The 17,240-nt window shown below is 38.4% G+C and overlaps 2 protein-coding genes across 8 annotated transcripts in view; one reads left to right on the top strand and one right to left on the bottom strand.

Annotated features, from left to right (window-relative positions):
• Positions 1-17,240, top strand: part of LOC122080793 — a 45,700-nt gene that overhangs the window by 11,999 nt on the left and 16,461 nt on the right. For 4 of the 7 annotated variants that reach the window (XM_042647648.1, XM_042647645.1, XM_042647644.1 and 1 more), the window contains exons 8-11: positions 5,440-5,511; positions 5,617-5,886; positions 6,436-6,576; positions 10,648-10,707. In XM_042647648.1, coding sequence (XP_042503582.1) covers positions 5,440-5,511; positions 5,617-5,886; positions 6,436-6,576; positions 10,648-10,707 — 543 coding nt within the window. Of the gene's footprint in view, positions 1-5,426; positions 5,512-5,616; positions 5,887-6,435; positions 6,577-10,647; positions 10,708-17,240 lie in introns of those variants that run through there. The other 3 variants (XM_042647647.1, XM_042647649.1, XM_042647650.1) reach the window with 3 other exon arrangements.
• On the bottom strand, positions 919-3,217 carry LOC122080796 (UDP-xylose transporter 3-like; the record flags this gene model as incomplete). The annotated part of the gene is made up of 3 exons (XM_042647653.1): positions 919-1,254; positions 1,361-1,522; positions 3,062-3,217. Coding segments are annotated over 3 exons (639 nt in total), but the record flags the coding sequence as incomplete, so codon positions are not given.

The raw sequence follows: 17,240 nt of genomic DNA, 5'->3' as shown, positions 1-17,240 counted from the left end.
CTGTTTACCATATAATTTTTCTGGGTGGCTGCTTCAATGCATTAGTTACCACTTACCATATTTAGTACGTCACTAATTCATCTGATTGCTGACCAGGGAAAAAAGATGTAAAAAGTTATTTCCTTAAGATTTTATTGGCATTCCCCTCCCCACCCCCCTTTCTTTTTTGTTATTTATTTCTTTATTCTGGGTATTTCCATCTATTGACCTTTTTCTCTGAAATCTAATGTATTAAGAAAGAGAACAAGGGGCTAGCAGTCCATTATAAAGAAACAGAAACCGAAACCAATGATTTTGGACTTACTTGATGAGCAGGTTGATCTATTTTGTTAGTCACCTTTTAAATGTCAGTTGCACTGAAATGCTAACAGTTGGTTACATTTAATGTTATGTTCTGCTGGGGTCTTTCTTCTAAATGAGCATGTTGATCTATTTCGTGACACCCCAAGGAATAGGCTCAATGTTGTCTACTGGGGTCTTTCTTCTTCTTTCACCTCCCCCCCNCCACTTATCCCATTACTAACATATGGTAATATGGGAAAGAGGACGAAAGCCAGCTCATTATTTCCTGACTATGCGTAGGAAATGATTTTTGGAGAAAAGAATGCTCAAATAGTATGCAACTGTTGTGACCTAATTGCTTGTTGCTTCAGGGGAATATGTTCCTAAGCAACTATTATGAAAATTTTTAGTATAGATCAAAACATACGTCAAATAAATTTTTTTACATGAAACGTAACTTTCCAAATTATTATGCATAGGCCACTTGAAACTAATCCTTAATTAAAAAGGACAGAGCGCTCAGAGATGGCACTTGGGGAGGTAATTGGGTTACTGCAAGCCCCACGCCTGTTGGGCTCATTTGGGTATGCTAGCAACAATTTTGGCTGCAGGGCAGATGGGATATGATCCCACTTATTCAAGAGAAATACCCTAGGGACATAAGAACAATACAAGATAGAAGTAAAGAGCAGGTAATACCTGTGATAACTGTGCAGGTGCTTCACTGGCTTTTTGCTGACCCTCTAGAGTGCAGCAGTAAGAATACAGTATCATTCCAACAACAGCAATCAGGATTCCAAGAATGTTTCTCCAGCTAAACGGGTCACGAAGTAAAACATAACCAAAAGCCAGAACTAGGCATGTTTTCAGATGGCCTAGGACCTGATAGGTAACAGGAGATGTCTTTCCAATTACAAGAAATGTACTGAAGTTAACAGAGACAGAAATCAGGCAGGAAAGGACAATGAATACCTGCAATAAAAATTAGACAATTAGAACATCCCAAAAGATAACTTAAGAAGCAGGAAATTTTATAAAAATAAATAAATAAACAAATAAAAAGTTTTCCCGTGCTCACCAACACTTGAGGCGTATACTTGAAAGCAAAGACATTCTGATTAGTCAGAAGCCCATCTAGAAATGGACCAACAATGAACAAGGTCATGGCTTGATAGGGGCAAGACTGATACAAAAGTTGGGTTGAAGAAACCTTAAACCTCTTCTGGATGGTGTTGGTCATCTGAGAAGAACTGGTCAAGATCTTAAACAAGAGACACAGAATACTTATGCTGGTATAAGAAAGACAATTCTCTACAATATCATCTCTTTTTTATGAAGAATGCACCTTTATTACAGAAAGCATGAGAAATATAACAAAAGATACAAAAGAAATCTAGACCATATGAACCCATGAAAAAAAAAAATACATGATAAAGATAATAAAGAAAGTGTGTCCATTCAGGGACCAACATACATTTACAACATATGGGCTCAGGACCTCACCAATTAAACTACTAAACTCGGAATATTGGGCACCATTTACAGGCCTCTCGTAAATTCACCAAATAAATATCTACTGCAGAGTTTGTGCCACTCAATAATTGAATCTCAAGGAACCCAGTCGACGGGGCCAATTTGACGCCAACTAACAAATAATCCTGAGCTGTCTCTGGATGCCCCCTTCCCCCAAATAAACTCCCAGAATCCCAAACAGAAATTGTCAAAAAATTCAATTTGATGCCTAGCACTTCAGGCACGGTCAACACATCCAACATCATGATTACAACTCTGGCCAATGATCAAAGAAATGGCAATGAAGAAGATACCACAACTACAATGTCACAGCAACAGCTATCACCATAAATTTCATTTCTAGGCACCTTCAGTGCATTCTTTCCTGACTATTTCTATAGGTAACAGAATGACTTGCTGATATACAGAAGGTTATTCACTGGATTCCCAACTTTTCTACCCAATCAACCACTGCTCCTATTGCAATTGTGTGAGCATGTCAAACAAATAGAAAAATACTTTACATTTTGGGATCAACTATGTCAAATCTAGTAAATCAATTCATTCAATTGATTTGGGACCAGTTTTAGGACCTTCCTCAATAGCATATGCAATTATTTTCCAAACCATTAAAAAGATAAGATCGGATATTCAATACCGTCAAGCTGGATAGGTTGAATACCAGCAACTGTCTGCACTAATTTTTTAACAGCAGTAAGGGTGCAGTGCCTGCTTGGACGTCAGGGGGTGTGGGTAAAGTGACTGAATATCCCTAGGCCAGTGTTACTTCCTACTATGCCCTACTACAGCTTATTTAGTGGGAGCAGAAAATTGCAACCACCAAAATATTCTAATAACAGGGTGCCAAATTATGCATCCAAGTTGAATCTAGATCAAAAAAATCCAGCTTGTTCCCATCAAAATATAACTGCTTTCAACGACAACAAACTCAGTCTTATCTGAATTAATGGGGTCAGCCACATGGATCCATGCAAAACAAAGTAGGGAAAACTCAGGTCCAAACAAAAAATTGGGAATGAAGAGATGCAGAAGTGAGGGATGGGAAATGGATGACAAAATACAAATGAAAAATGGGAAAAAGAGAGAGAGATGAAAAAGGAAAAATGAATGATGAAAGTAAGAGGAAAGAGTCACGGCCTAGCAAGTCAGGAGAATCTCAGAAAATATAATTGCTTTAATAACCAAATATATTAAAAGGAAGATCTCAAGCAAGATATTAACATTAGGCAACTTCACTTGAGGATACAATCTGAGCAACGCATGTAGTAACAACTGCGAGCAGTGATAAAACAGAACCCAGAGCATTGAGCTGCAGATCAGTCACAGTTGCAATTCCAACACCCAAAAGCAGGATGGAAAGTGAGAGCTGGATGTTCCTACTGTGGAAAGGATCAGTAAAGTATTAGTAAACTAAGTCATACAAGACATAGGAGACAAGCAAAGATCCAAAGTGAAGAACAATATTTCAGTCAGAGCTGATACAGTAGATAACATGGAAAGAATATGCAATTACAATATTTAGGTTCTGCCACTGGATACTTCAAATGTCATATTGTTGCAATATGAACCTGCCAGAAAATATCAAAGCTCCAAGAAATATGTAGATTCACCTTTTCAATACTATGAATGAGATATGAAAGCATGGCTGTTCTCCTCTAGATTACTTAGTTCACATCTGTTCATGCAACATATGTCTATCATTTTTTCAGAATTGGCATCAGAAACTCCTTACAAAGTGTTGTTGAATCAAAATGTTAAATGCCAATAAAAGATTCAAACTGAAAACAGGTAACTTCAGTAATCATGATGGTTTCCTCCCAGATATTTTGAGACAGAAAATCTCCAGCATAGAGAATTAGTACGTATCAATTATGGCATCCGTGTCATATTTAAAAGATATTTTCTTAAGCTTTATCAAAATAAATTATATGCAGCATTCCTCCTCTAAACTAAAAAACATTGTCTCTGCCTTTTCAATATTGTCTCACGAAGTTGCCCTGCTACAGTCACATCATAAATATAATTTAAAAATTAAATAAATAAAAGGAGAACCAGACAGAAAATGGTTTAAAAATCAGTCACTCAAAGTACCTAACAGAGAATACCCATTTCCCATTCAACCATGGGTCCAGACTCCATATTATATACATGGTCAGTCTTCATACCCTGATCTTACCACTGTAGTTCATAAGTCACTCAATCACAGCAAGATCAGGTTATGACACCCCCTATAGTCTAGAAAGAGTATTTCTGCACCTAAACAGCTACATTCATAGTTGTCACGGTGCCAAGGCAAACCAAGGCGGTGGAGGGTTGTCTAAGCGCTTAGGCGAGAAGGAACCCGCCTTAAGGCGAACTCGGCAAACAAGTGTTATTTTTTATTTTTTCTATTTTCTAACATTATTTAGTAAGTTATATATACCTTGTATCATAAAAAATCAAGATTAAGCCACATCAAGTCATTAAAAATCAACATTTAGCCACATCAAATCATAAAAAATTAACATTAAGTCATATTAAATTATAAAAAATCAACATTTAAAGAAATGCTCTTATTCTATAATAAGTTTGACTGGTCAAATGATTTTATTTTTACATGAGACTTTTTGTATTAGTTATAATATAAAACCAGCTTTCTAAAAAGTCTAAGATTACTTAAATCTGAGTTGCAATGACAAAGTTATGCTTCAGTCAAACTTATTTTTAAGTGCGCGAATACTGTTAAAATCGCCTGAATGAAAATAATTTTATGAATATCAAAACAAAATATTTTTTTACCGGACTTTTGGTTTTTAGCAATGTTTTAACATGATAGAATTTATAAAATTTTCATAATTGAGAAAAACCCTAGCATTTAAAAGTTGAAAATCGTCCCTATAACCAAAATCCAGTTTTTGTTCTTGAACTAAGAGGTTGACTTTTTATCCTTTTGGAATTTGATTTTTAAACTATTTTTATTGGATTCAAATGGGGGGTATTTGCTTATTTATGAATAATATCTTAAGTAAATGAAAAAAATATTAATAACATTTACTTGAATGATATTTGGCATAAATAAGTGCCGAAACACAAGGCAACATGTAGTGCAACAAGGCGGCTGTCGCCTAGGCCCCAGGCAAACCGCCTGGACGCCTAGTCGTCGCCTAGGCGACGCCTTGACAACTATGAGTAAGATTCTTAGAGATCGAAATTAAAGGAACTCGTCTGTTGAGACTTGAAATTGTGTCATATGGCCAACTTGCCATATCATGGTGTACTCAATTTTTGTTTCTTTCAAGAGCAGTGTGATTATGCAATGATTGAAGCACTTTTTGTCTCATTCAACTCATTATCTTAAGTTGGCTTGCCTGTGTGTACACATGCTATCTTTCATGTCTAGTACTGATCCTGTTGCAGACTTGCACTTTGGAACTCCAACATGATTGTCAGCTATAGTCAACTGCACTAAATTGCATTTTTTTTTTTTATTGATCTTTATGATTATTCAATTATTGAAGTATTTTTATTTCTCCATTTATCCTTTGATTCATAAGTTTGCATAGAGAATGCTGTTGCTCTTATCTTTTGTTTCTTAGTAGGCATGATTGTATTTAGTATTGACATCATTTCAGTTTGGTATTCCAGCATGCAGCTAGGTACCTTGCCAATCAGGAGTGGGTTAAGAATGACTCTCTTAAGACTGTAGAAAATACAGCTGTAATGCTTCTTCCTCTTTGACTACTAGTTGGTTTTCCTTGTCTTTATTCTTAGTGCCCTTCATTTCTAATGCATCTTTTCATCTGGACAAAAAATTGTTCTCAGATACCTATAATCATGCTTGTGGCTGAAGTTCCTCATGATCTTGTTGCTTCTACTGCAAGTACTTCCAAGGTGCAAGCACCAAAAGTTGAATCAACCCAACTGCCCACTGAACAGGGGGGTATCGTTGATCCTGATATGGTTGGTTTAGACAAATCTTCTTGGCCAAAGTGCTCGCAGATGAAAAATGATATTGTTGCGGATATGAAATCAGTTCGTCTTGATATCAGTTTCAAGTCACCTTCTCATACGGGACTCCAAACTACAGAACTGGTGAGTACATAGGACTTCCAATAGTATGTTATGGAGTCCAAACTTTTAAAATCTGAAAAATTTCTGTTTGTAGGCCAACCCCCCTCTGCACCCCCCCACCCCAAAAAAATAAAAATAAAAATAAAAAAATAAAAAGAAAAGAAAGAAAAGAAAAGAAACACTTTTGCATAATCTATGTATCAAGTGATACTAAACAGAGAGTTTCACTAGTGTGGTATTTTACCTTTCTGCATCGTTGCCACAGAGCCTGGAAAATTGTAGCTAACATCTGATTTCATCCATGCCTTCTATTCTTCTTGTTAACCTTATTGTATTTTGTAGTTGTTCACTTGTTCAATCATATGAAAATGTGTTGGAAAACTGACAGGATTAGAAATTGATTCGTTTCTATCCTTGATGGACCTCACATTTTTGTTTTTATTTATTTATCCATGATCTTTCCTATGGAACTTTTGGCAAAAGATTGGCAATCCAACTACACAAAGGCCTTTGTCTTTCTTAACTTTCCATGGAAGAATTTACCATATGCTTGATTGAATCTTTCTTTAGTTTATGAATTCTCATTGGCAGGTCAGAGAGCTCACTGAGCAATTTCCTGCAGCTACACCGCTCGCTTTGGTACTGAAGCAGTTCTTGGCAGATCGTAGCCTAGACCATTCCTACTCAGGTGGTTTAAGTTCATATTGTTTGGTAAGTCATGCTGCATTTACTAATCCTTATGTCTTTCACTACTTTCTTTTTTTAATGCTGTTATGGATCTCAGTTTTTCCCTACTTTGTTTTGTATGGATCCTTGTAGCCAACCTCATTAAGTTGGGATAAGGCTGAGTGTTGTTGTTGTTGCTGCTGCTGCATTTACTAATCCTATTTTGGATTATCTCCAAGAATATAAATTTTCGTGCAATTTGACATTGCTTCGCCATGTATCGTTAAATGTTACTCATTGCAGGACTAAGTTATGTGTTTTTTCTTTTTTGGATGGATAAAATTATATTCAGCAGGCACAAAAGAATACACAGACTCCCCAAGAAGGGAGGAACCAAAGGTAAAAGGACAAGAAGAAAATACACAATAAACACCTCATGGGGAGTTTCTATCCATAGACAATACATGGATAGGTAGATCCAGGAGTGAACACTATGCCTGTTTCTAGGAGAGTCAAAGTAGGAGGCAGCCTGAAAATCAAGCTTGCTTTTAAATTCAAAGGAGAGAGAGAGTGTCAGATTCGTTGAAATGTTCTTGACTTCCTGGACTATCTTCTTGAGTTTCTTTCAATCCAAACATGACAGATGGCTGCACAAAACGCAGGCTTACCGATGGGTCAATACACGATTCCCCATTGAAGCTCCTTCTAAACCATTTCCAAGGAGGAAACAAGCAAGGATCAAAGGTAAGTGAGAAGACAAGAAGAGAAGAGGAAGATAGAAGATGGTGAGAGGCGAGGAGAAGAGAAGGAGAAGATGACTGCAAATAGTGTGGAGGGAGAAATGATCTCCTTTCCCTATATTGACTTACTTATATCATGAGAAATTACATAAACACCCTCATGCTAACATAAAATAGCTTAGGGAGGTAAAAGGTAAAAAACACAATACAAGATGATAACAAAGTACCTAAAGTACCTTTATTACATAGATTCTAACCTTACAATCCCTAAAAAATTCAAGAATCCTTCTTGTCAAAGGCCAGCACCAAATGAGAAGCCCTTCCCAGACTTTTGAGGAGAATGAGCATGCAAAGATCAAGTGATGAGTATCCTCTAAAGCATTCCAACACAAGCAGCAGAATGAGGTGGAGATCAAATGCCTCTAAAAGAAGATATTGGGTTGGGACTTGGGAGAGAATAAGTTAGCGCTTTCCACACGATAAAACTGTGACCATAGTTCTAAATCTCAATTTTTTTTCGGGGTCTAAATGAAACCATAGGTCGAAACTCAAATATACCTAGTTTTGACTAGTTTTGAGGAAATTTTCCATGTTTCGCATGGTTCGACCAAACTAGTCCAACCCATGCTATATAAAGTCACTTATTTTGTGGGAAACACATTGTTTCCCATATTTCAACAGAATCTCCTTAGTTTCACAAGTTTCGACCAAGAAAGGGGAATTTGGCCACAAAAGTTCACATTTGCCTTAAGTTCTTGGAACTTCTACTATCTTGCATTTTAAACCCATTTTTCCCCCAAATTTATTTTTTTATTCAACATAGTTGTAAACACAATAGAATTCTTTTAAAGCAACTTTGTGTGCCATGTATGCCACCTTCACATCCTTACAGTCCCAATGAGCCATTCCCTAGGTTGGGATACCTGCAACATGTTGATGATGGGGCTTATAGGTGGGTAGTGATGGACTTCAGAACAATTAGGCCTAAAACATGTCATGAGATTCTTATGTGTTGCATTCAGAGGAGCGGCTACGACATCTGCAGTGGTACACATCTTGTGGATTGGAACCGCCTAGAAACTCCTCCTAGTATTCAGTGGTGAGTGTTGTATGACTAAATCACTATCTGAGTTATATGTTTTGGTTTTTTTTAATAGCTTATTTACATTTCTAGTATCTAATTTATACGTAGACTTGTGTTTATAACAAATTAAGAAGGCTAGTGTACAACATCATCTAGCATACACTAGAAAACTGGGTTAACGCCACAAGTACTATTTTGGGTGTTCTTTTTGTGAAAATAGCTTATGTGTAAACTTTAAAAGGTGAAAAATAGGCTGTACACCACTTACCAAATCATCACTTCCCCTAGGTCTTTGGACTATTTCCGGCAGAGCACTCAAGGCCTCAATCAAGGAAGGGGAAGATGCAGGGCTGGCCACCAGTCATCATCACGATAATAGCAGATATTTCGGCCAACCTATCAAGCCCTGAGTTATACCTAATTCTGCCCCCATAAGTGTTGATCAATACTCCATGAGGGTACCAGTTATCCAACCAAAGAAGAGTAGGCAAGCCATCATCAATCCTGGACCATCACATCAGCCACCATTGCTCCGTGCTTCAAAATTTTCCTCCTGGCTCAAGAATAATCATACGGACAGGAAATAGTCCACAACGAATCCTTAGAAAGGAGCTGGGAGTAAAATCCTACCGGGAATCCCAGATTTATTTTTTCCGCCAGCTTCAAGATTAATTTTAAAATTCCTTCCATATTTAACCTCTTGGACCCCCTTTATCCCCGGTCGCATGATGAAATTTGTTGTCAAAGCCTTTCCATAGAAATGGACTCGTCATATATTCCACTTTCTGCATAATGGAATGAGGGAGCCCAAAGACACCAGTCTAGTAGATGAAAAAGCTTTTGCATAACTAACCAAACCAGTTCAAGGTGATCCGCATAGGATAACAATTTTGCTTTCCATAGTTGAAGCCGCTTCCTAAGGTTGTCTAGAATAGGAGAGCAATGATAGGCTATCAATTTCGAAGAGATTAAGGGGAGGCCAAGGTTTTTAACTAGGAGGAGCTCCACACAAAAAACTTAGCAACCTTTTCAGTCTTTCCTTGTCATCATTGGAAGCACCTGCCAAGAACGACAACGATTTATGCCTGTTGATTACAATATCCTGACTTTGTTTCATATGAATTCAAAGTATTTAGTACAACTGCTAGAGAGGAGGGGGTTGCCTTTGAATATTATGAGGTTGTCCGAGGCTAGGTGTGATAACTAGAGGGGGCCTTGCATTTGGGAAAAATATTAATAGCTTGTTGCTCCACTTTAGTCTGTAGGCTCCTAGACAAAACTTCCATAGCAAGGGTGAAGAGATAGTGGGACACTGGGCATCCTTGTCTGATGCTAACCCTGCTCCCAAGGTAACTGACAAGACTTCAGACAACCAAAGTAGAGATGTGAGCAGAAGATAAGTAGTGGAAAAACCTAGAGGATAAATGGTGGTGGGGGAGGGAATCACTAAACAGACCATCCACACACTGTTTAGCCAGTTGACCAGGATCTCTACAACAAATTTATAGAGGAGATTGCATTGGGCTTTGCGAAACTCTGAGACAGTTTGCTCTTCAACTTTAGGAATTAAACGAAGGAAGGTTTGGTTGACCTCTTTGATTTGGCTTCGGACAGTTTAGAAGCTCTGCACAATAAGAACTATGTGGGGTTGGTGAGATTTTAACCAAGGCCTTGGTAAGAAGTCTTGGTCATATCCCTCTTATCTTTTCAGACTTAACACATATTTGTTCCGGAAGATGTTTGGTTGCTGATCATAAGGAACAGAGAGCATAAACTGGTGTCAGTTTTACTGTTTTCACTTCCCTAGGATCTCATCTAGTAAGGAATCCGTTTCTGTCGTCAGGACCGAACCAGGATCACATCAGCTTGATTCCTTGCACAAATAATTGTAAGTGAAACAAGGTAAACACAACTAAACTTAAGACTTTCATTTCTACTATGATGTTTGACTTGTTGACTTAAAATCATATAATCCTAGAAATGACTGAAATAATAAATGGAATTTGTCCAAGTTGTTTGTTTTTGTTTTGGTTACTTTTCCACTGTGATAAACTTTTGACCAGAGTAAACTGAACAAGTAAACACTTCTAGATCTCTGATGCTATGTTCTTGATGATTGTAATCAGATTTGATGTATTGATTGATATAACAAAGATTTTCTGTGATTGACATTCTATGATCTGATCTAAAACCTGCTTTCCCATTGGTTGTGCTGTTCTTCTTTTTCTTGACACAAGGTAAAGTGGATGTTACTACACCTAGTAATCCCACTCTTTCTCCTTCCTTGTGCAGGTGTTGCTGATTATAAGGTTCCTTCAGCATGAGCACCATCTGGGTCGGCCTATTAACCAAGTAAACATTTGAAACATTTACTAGACATAATTCTATTGAGTTGGATTTTGTATATGCCATATCTATGCTAGTGTAGTATGGAGTTGGTATTTAAATATACCTTGACGATTTTGTTTTTCATTCTTAAAATTTGAAGTCAAATAGATTTCAAACTGGTGTAACTCAAATTGCAAGAGAAGAAAAATATTTAGAAAGGAAGTATATATGCTTAGTAACTGACAAGGAGCAATCAAATACTCACAAATCTATTGTGGAATAACACTGCTTGCAACCTTTGGCAGAAGGAAAATAGCAGGTGCATTGAGTAAAAGAGGAGTGCTTGCCTGCTAACTGCAGTTACCAGGGGATTCCCTCATTGCTTTGAGCTTTGCATGGACATCTTTGATCTTGCATTCTCCCTAACCCTAGATCAAGGGGAATCTTCCGCTGTGGGAGAACAAAATGCTTTTTGCAAAGCTCCCTAAAACGAGTTTTTTTATCCCTTTACATATTAACCTCATTCCTTTCTTACATAAAATCCGGAATTCTGCAAGTAGTGCCTAGCAGTCTAGAACTTACAATAAGAGCCTACACATAAGCAAATAACAAAGAACCCCTTGTCCTAAATGTCACTCGCAGAACTCAAGCAACACCTGAATATAGATTGAAAAAGAATGTGTCCTAGAAGAATTAGTTGCTTTAAGACATCACAAAATATTGAGGCATAGGAAAGTTTGACCACCTGAGTGGGATTCCAGTCCAACTCTTATAGAATGAAAAAGAATGTTTCGGAGAAGATTTTAGTTACTTTAGGACATCACAAAAGCACTGAGGCATAGGAAAGTTTGGCCACCTGAGTAGGATTCCAGCCCAACTCTTTTTTCCTCATCCATCACTCAAGCACCTTTTTTATCATCTTAATTCCATAAAATACAAATAACCTTAAATGAGTCAAAGGCCGGATTTTTTTTTTTTGGTGAATAAAAGAGATCCCAAGAAATAACAATATGCCTGTTCCTTGGGGAGTCGGTACAAGAGGAAGCTACAATAGAGAGCTTAGACTTGATATCAAAGGAGATGGAGTCCCAAATCTAAAGAAGAGGTTGAGAGTTGGAGTTCCATTTCCTAAGATTGCACTCTATCCAAATCTGATTGATAATAGCACTGGGAGCGAGCTTGCCTACAACATCACAAATAAAAGTGCCCCTTTAAGTCATCAATATATATCCATTTTCTTTGGAAGGGGAGAATTCTTCTTTGCCTTGGCCAACATTTTGCAAGAACCTCTTTCCAGATAGAGGAGGAGACAGAGCAAGAAAAAATAGATGATCAAGATCTTCCGCTTCATTCTGGCAAAGGCAACAAAGAGGCGAGATAGAAAGTCGACGATGAATGAGGAAGGCCTGCGTAGGAAGACAGTTGGTGAAGGCACAACAAAAGTTGTGAAACAATGGAGAGGGATATGATACTTGACTAAAAAAAGTTTTCGCCAAGGAGATAAAGGACCTCTGAATCTAACAAAATCCTAAGTAGTTTTGAAGGAGAAAATTTTGGATGCAGTGGGTGCCTAGAGGATTTTGTCACCAGAACCAATTAGAGGCAAGGAATTCCAAATAATATCGAGTTGAGGAGAGGCAGTGTCTGGAGGGTGCTAGGAGCCGACCTAAGAAGCCACAGGCCCACAGAGTATGTATTTTGCCAGGTCCACATCCTTATTGCCATATGTAGAATTGGGGAAATATGCACCTGTGCAATAATGAGCGTAGTCCTCCTCTATTTATAATGAAATAAGTCCCTAAAGAGGGCTTAAGGGTCCATTTGGATATAACCCCTAAAACCCATTATTACAATAATGCATTATTTAACACTCCCCCTCAAGTTGGTGCATGGATATCACACATACCCAACTTGGACAAAATAATAATATAAAAATATTTACTCCTAAGTTCGTTTGTGAGAACTATTGCTAATTGATCTTCACTCCGCACAAAAAGAATACAGATAAGTCCTTGTTCTAACTTCTCCTTGATGAAATGCCTATTGATCTCGACATGCTTAGTACGGTTATGTTGAACAGGGTTGTGTGTAATGCTGATGGCTGACTTATTATCACAACGTTGCAACATCGACATCTGGATGGACACATCCAAGTCATGAAGAAGACTTTGCATCCAAAGCAGCTCGCAAATCCATGCGCCATAGCCTGAAACTCAGCTTTTGCACTCGATCTAGCCACAATTGACTGCCTCTTACTGTGCCACATAACCGAGTGACCACCAACATGAACAGTAACCAGTAATAGAGCGACGATTGTCTGGAGAAATTGCTCAATCAACATCAATATATGCCTCAATCCTCATTGATCTGTGAGAATAAAATGCCGTTTCTTGGGGTAGTCTTCAAGTACCTAAGGATCCGGTTCACAACTTCCATATGTGAGGAATAGGGATCATGCATGTACTGACTCACCAAACTTACTGCATGAGCTATGCCTGGTCTTGTGTGGGACAGATATATGAGTCTTTCAACCAGCCTTTGATACCGACCTTTATCAACAAGTTCAGCTTCTTAGCTTCTGAGATGAGATTTAGCCTCAATAGGAGTATTTTACACCCTAACATACCAGTCTCTGAGAGTTCCAAGGTATACTTTCTTTGAGAGAGTACAATACCCTTGGTTGAATGTGCCACCTTAATACCAAGAAAGTATTTCATCCTTCTTAGGTCCTTGATCTCAAACTCCTTACCAAGGTACGCTTTGAGTTTAGAGATTCATCTGTATCATTGCTAGTAACAACAATATCATCTAAATATACTATCAACACCGTGATTTGATCCCCCACCCTTTTAATAAATAAAGTATGATCAGTATTATTCTGAGTAAAACCAACTGCTATCATAGCCTTGTGAAAGCGATCAAACCATACCCTAGGAGATTGCTTCAATCCATACAGAACTCTCTTCAGTCTGCAAAGAGTATCTTGGTGGAATGTCCATATACACTTCTTCAGTCAGCTTTCTATGAAGAAATGCATTTTTGACATCTAGTTGCTATATCTCCCATCCTCGGTTCACTACATAGGAGATGATAACTCGAACTGTATTCATTTTTGCCATATGGGCAAAAATCTCCTAGTAGTCAATTCCATAAGTCTGAGTAAAGCTTTTTTCCTGTAGTCTTTCTTTGTCCCCACAGTCCCATAAGCATTATTCTTGACTGTGAACAACTATTTGCAGCCAATTGGTCGCTTATGCAAGGGATGAACAACCAAATCCCAGGTGCTATTTTCGTGAAGAGCTCTCATCTTCTCATTCATGGCCTCCTTCCACTTATGTTCTGCATTTGCCTCCTGCCAGGTTTTAGGAATAGAAACAGAGGACAAGGAAGACACAAATGCACGATATGATGGGGAAAAAGCATTATATGACACCACGTTAGAAATAGGATGTTGGGTATAAGTCTTATTACCTTTTCTATGAGCAATAGGAACATCAAGAGACTGATCAAAAGTAACGAGAAAGGTATACCTGGGAGAGAAGACTTGGGATCAGGAAGTGCTGGATTAGCAGTGGTAGTATGAGTGGTAGTGTCATTTTTTTTTTTTGTGAGAGAATACCTGTATCATCGGACCATTATGTGTTTTCCGCTGAATCTGTGGCTCCCCTAAATGAGAGTCTCCTGCACCTGAATTGATGGCTCCCCCTGAATAGTAACCTTGGACCAATGGGAGCCTCTAAACCAGTAGTCCTTTTCCAGTATTCCTTTGAGTAGCACCATCATCTATGGTAAGGAAAGGACAATCAAAAGTAAGGATTTGTATCACCTCTTCATTACCAGATGACTCCCCCTGAAGAGGTGGAAAGTACGCCTTAGTCTCACGAAGATCACATCCATGGAAACAAAGAGCCGTCTAGAATGTGAATGATAGCATTGGTATCCCTTCTGAGTGAGTGAATAGCCCACAAAAATACATCGGAGACCACGATGGTATAGCTTTCCTGGAACACTGATGATTATGAACAAAGAAAACACAACAAAAAACCTTGGGAGGAACAACAAAAGTGTGAGAGCCAGATAGCAACTCAATGTGGCTCTTAAAACCAAGTACACGTGAAGGCATCCTATTGATGAGATAGGAAACAATGAGGACAACCTCACTCCAATAGGGTGCAAGGACTTGCATCTCAAACATAAGGAGTGAGCAACCTCAAGTAAATGACGATTCTTGCATCCAACCACCTTATTCTGCTTTGGGATAACCACACAACTGGTCTGATGGATAATCCCATGATCAACCAAGTAAGGACAAAAAGGATCCCTTCATTTATTCCTTACTATTATTAGTACGCAAGATCTTGAGTTTAGCATCAAATTGGGTACGAACCATGCAATAAAATTCCTAAAAGCATTAAATAACCTCACACTTATGATACAATAAATAATTCCAAGTAAATTGAGTATTGCAATCATTAAAAGTAACAAACCATCTATAGTCAGATCAGAGATACGATGGGTAAGACCCTAAACATCAGAATAATTCAAAGCAAAAGGAACAATATTTCTATTATCAGAAGGAGGATAAACATTACGTGTTTGTTTTGCCAAAACACACGCACTACAAATAAACTAGTCCATAGTACTATGTCTAACTGGTGCTGGAAATAATCTAGATAAAGTGCCCTATGGGGGTGACCTAGACGACGATGCCAACCCAAAAGTTTTAAGAGTGCCAAATCAGATGAAGTGTGTAGAGCTCAGGAGGTACTAGTGTCCGGGTAATAGAGACCACCACTCATTTTACCATTGCCAATCGTTGCCCCTATCACCAAGTCCTGAAACACAAAGCGAGTAGGAAAGAAAGTGACTTTATGGTTCAAATCTTTAGTAATACTACCAATTGATAATAAATTAGTAGAAAACCGAAGGAACATGTAACACAAAAGACAATGACAACGAAGGAAAGCACTGAATGGAACCCAATCCAACAATAGGTGAAAGGGAACCATCAGCAACACGAACTTTGGTATTACTTAAAGAGAGAGAATAGGTAGAAAAAAAGGTGTGCAAACCGGTCATGTGATCAGTAGCCTCAGAGTCAATTATCTAGGGTTGGAAAGCTGCAGAAGCACTATGGCTACAAAATATAGTACTTGAGTGAGCTGAGTGGGAGGCATTGATTGTTACCTTGTTGGTATAGAGGAGGTAGTAGCAATGATAGAGGATCCCATATGAGTCAACATACGATGAAGCATATCCATTTCGTTAGTAGAGAAGGAGGCACCTGTAGTAGTGGAGCAATCAGAGTTGGCTGTAATCTTAGACTGATTTGCCTTGGTGTTCTTCCCACAACCTTGGTTACACCCATGAGTATTTGCGGGATGCCTATGAAGCTTCCAACAAGTTTCCCTAGTGTGACGCTCCTTGCCACAACAGTCACACTTGACAACTGGTTTGTCAGAATTGGATGAAGTAGTTGTCCAGGAACTTGTACCAGTAGCAAAAATCAGATTGGATCGATCTTGAGAAAGAGGCTATAGCATCTTCGATCAATGTTGTTCTTTAGCCTGAATGATGGAATAGGCTTCCTCAAGGGTGGGTGAAGGATCACAGTTAAGCACATTAGCCCTAATTTGATCATATTCCACATTAAGACCTACCAGAAAATCATAAACACGGAGCTCCTCACACTTCTTAGACCCAACAACTTTAGTTTCACAAATAGGTTGATAACTCTCATAATAATCAACCTCATTCCACATACACTGCAGATCAAAGTAATATAGCCACAGAAAGCTCTTATTAAGTAGCCCAATGGACCTTCCTCAGTTCAAAACACTGGGCACGCTTGCCCACGTGGGAATAGGTGGCCTTAGTGGCGTTCCAGATCTTAGCAGTAGAGTCAAGTAACAGATATGTTTGAGCAACAGAAGAGGTAATGCAGGAGTAGATTACAAGAAACTACCACAGCAATTTATAACCCCAAACAATACAAATAGGGCCAGGAAACAAAGAAATAAGACCTTCAAATAAACCCCCAAGGATACAATACCCATATAGGAGCAAAACCAGCACAAAACACAACCCGATAGGAGAGAGAAAGACCTGCTATAGAGCTGGAGAGAGAGAGGTGCGGCCAGGTCTGTAGGAGTCCGATTGAGCTACATTCTTGGGCGTAGATAGTCCCTAGGGAGGGTACAAAAACCTCCAAAGTTGAGAGGATTCTGACGGCTGGTTGTGAAGTTACAAGCTTTCTTGATTTTCTGACCTAGGAGAAATAATAGCAGGCTTCAGGAGAGAGAATCAAATCTGGTTTGTAACTTGGATAGATATGAACTTTTGAATATTCACAACAATCGTATACTTCAACAACAGTAACTTTAGGATAAAATAGAAAGCTTTAACCAAGAAGAAACAAAGGGAAAAGTGGGGGAGGAGCGGCTGTCTCGGCCTGGGCTTCTCACCCACATCTATCCCGGCTGTTCTAAGCAATTGACTGCAATTATTCTTTATTCAAATCTCCCATTATGAGTACATATGCTCCTTTATTTATAGAG

The sequence above is a fragment of the Macadamia integrifolia genome, chromosome 6, assembly GCF_013358625.1.
Source record: "Macadamia integrifolia cultivar HAES 741 chromosome 6, SCU_Mint_v3, whole genome shotgun sequence".
Lineage (NCBI taxonomy): Eukaryota > Viridiplantae > Streptophyta > Magnoliopsida > Proteales > Proteaceae > Macadamia > Macadamia integrifolia.
This window is presented reverse-complemented; position numbering and strand designations above follow the sequence as displayed.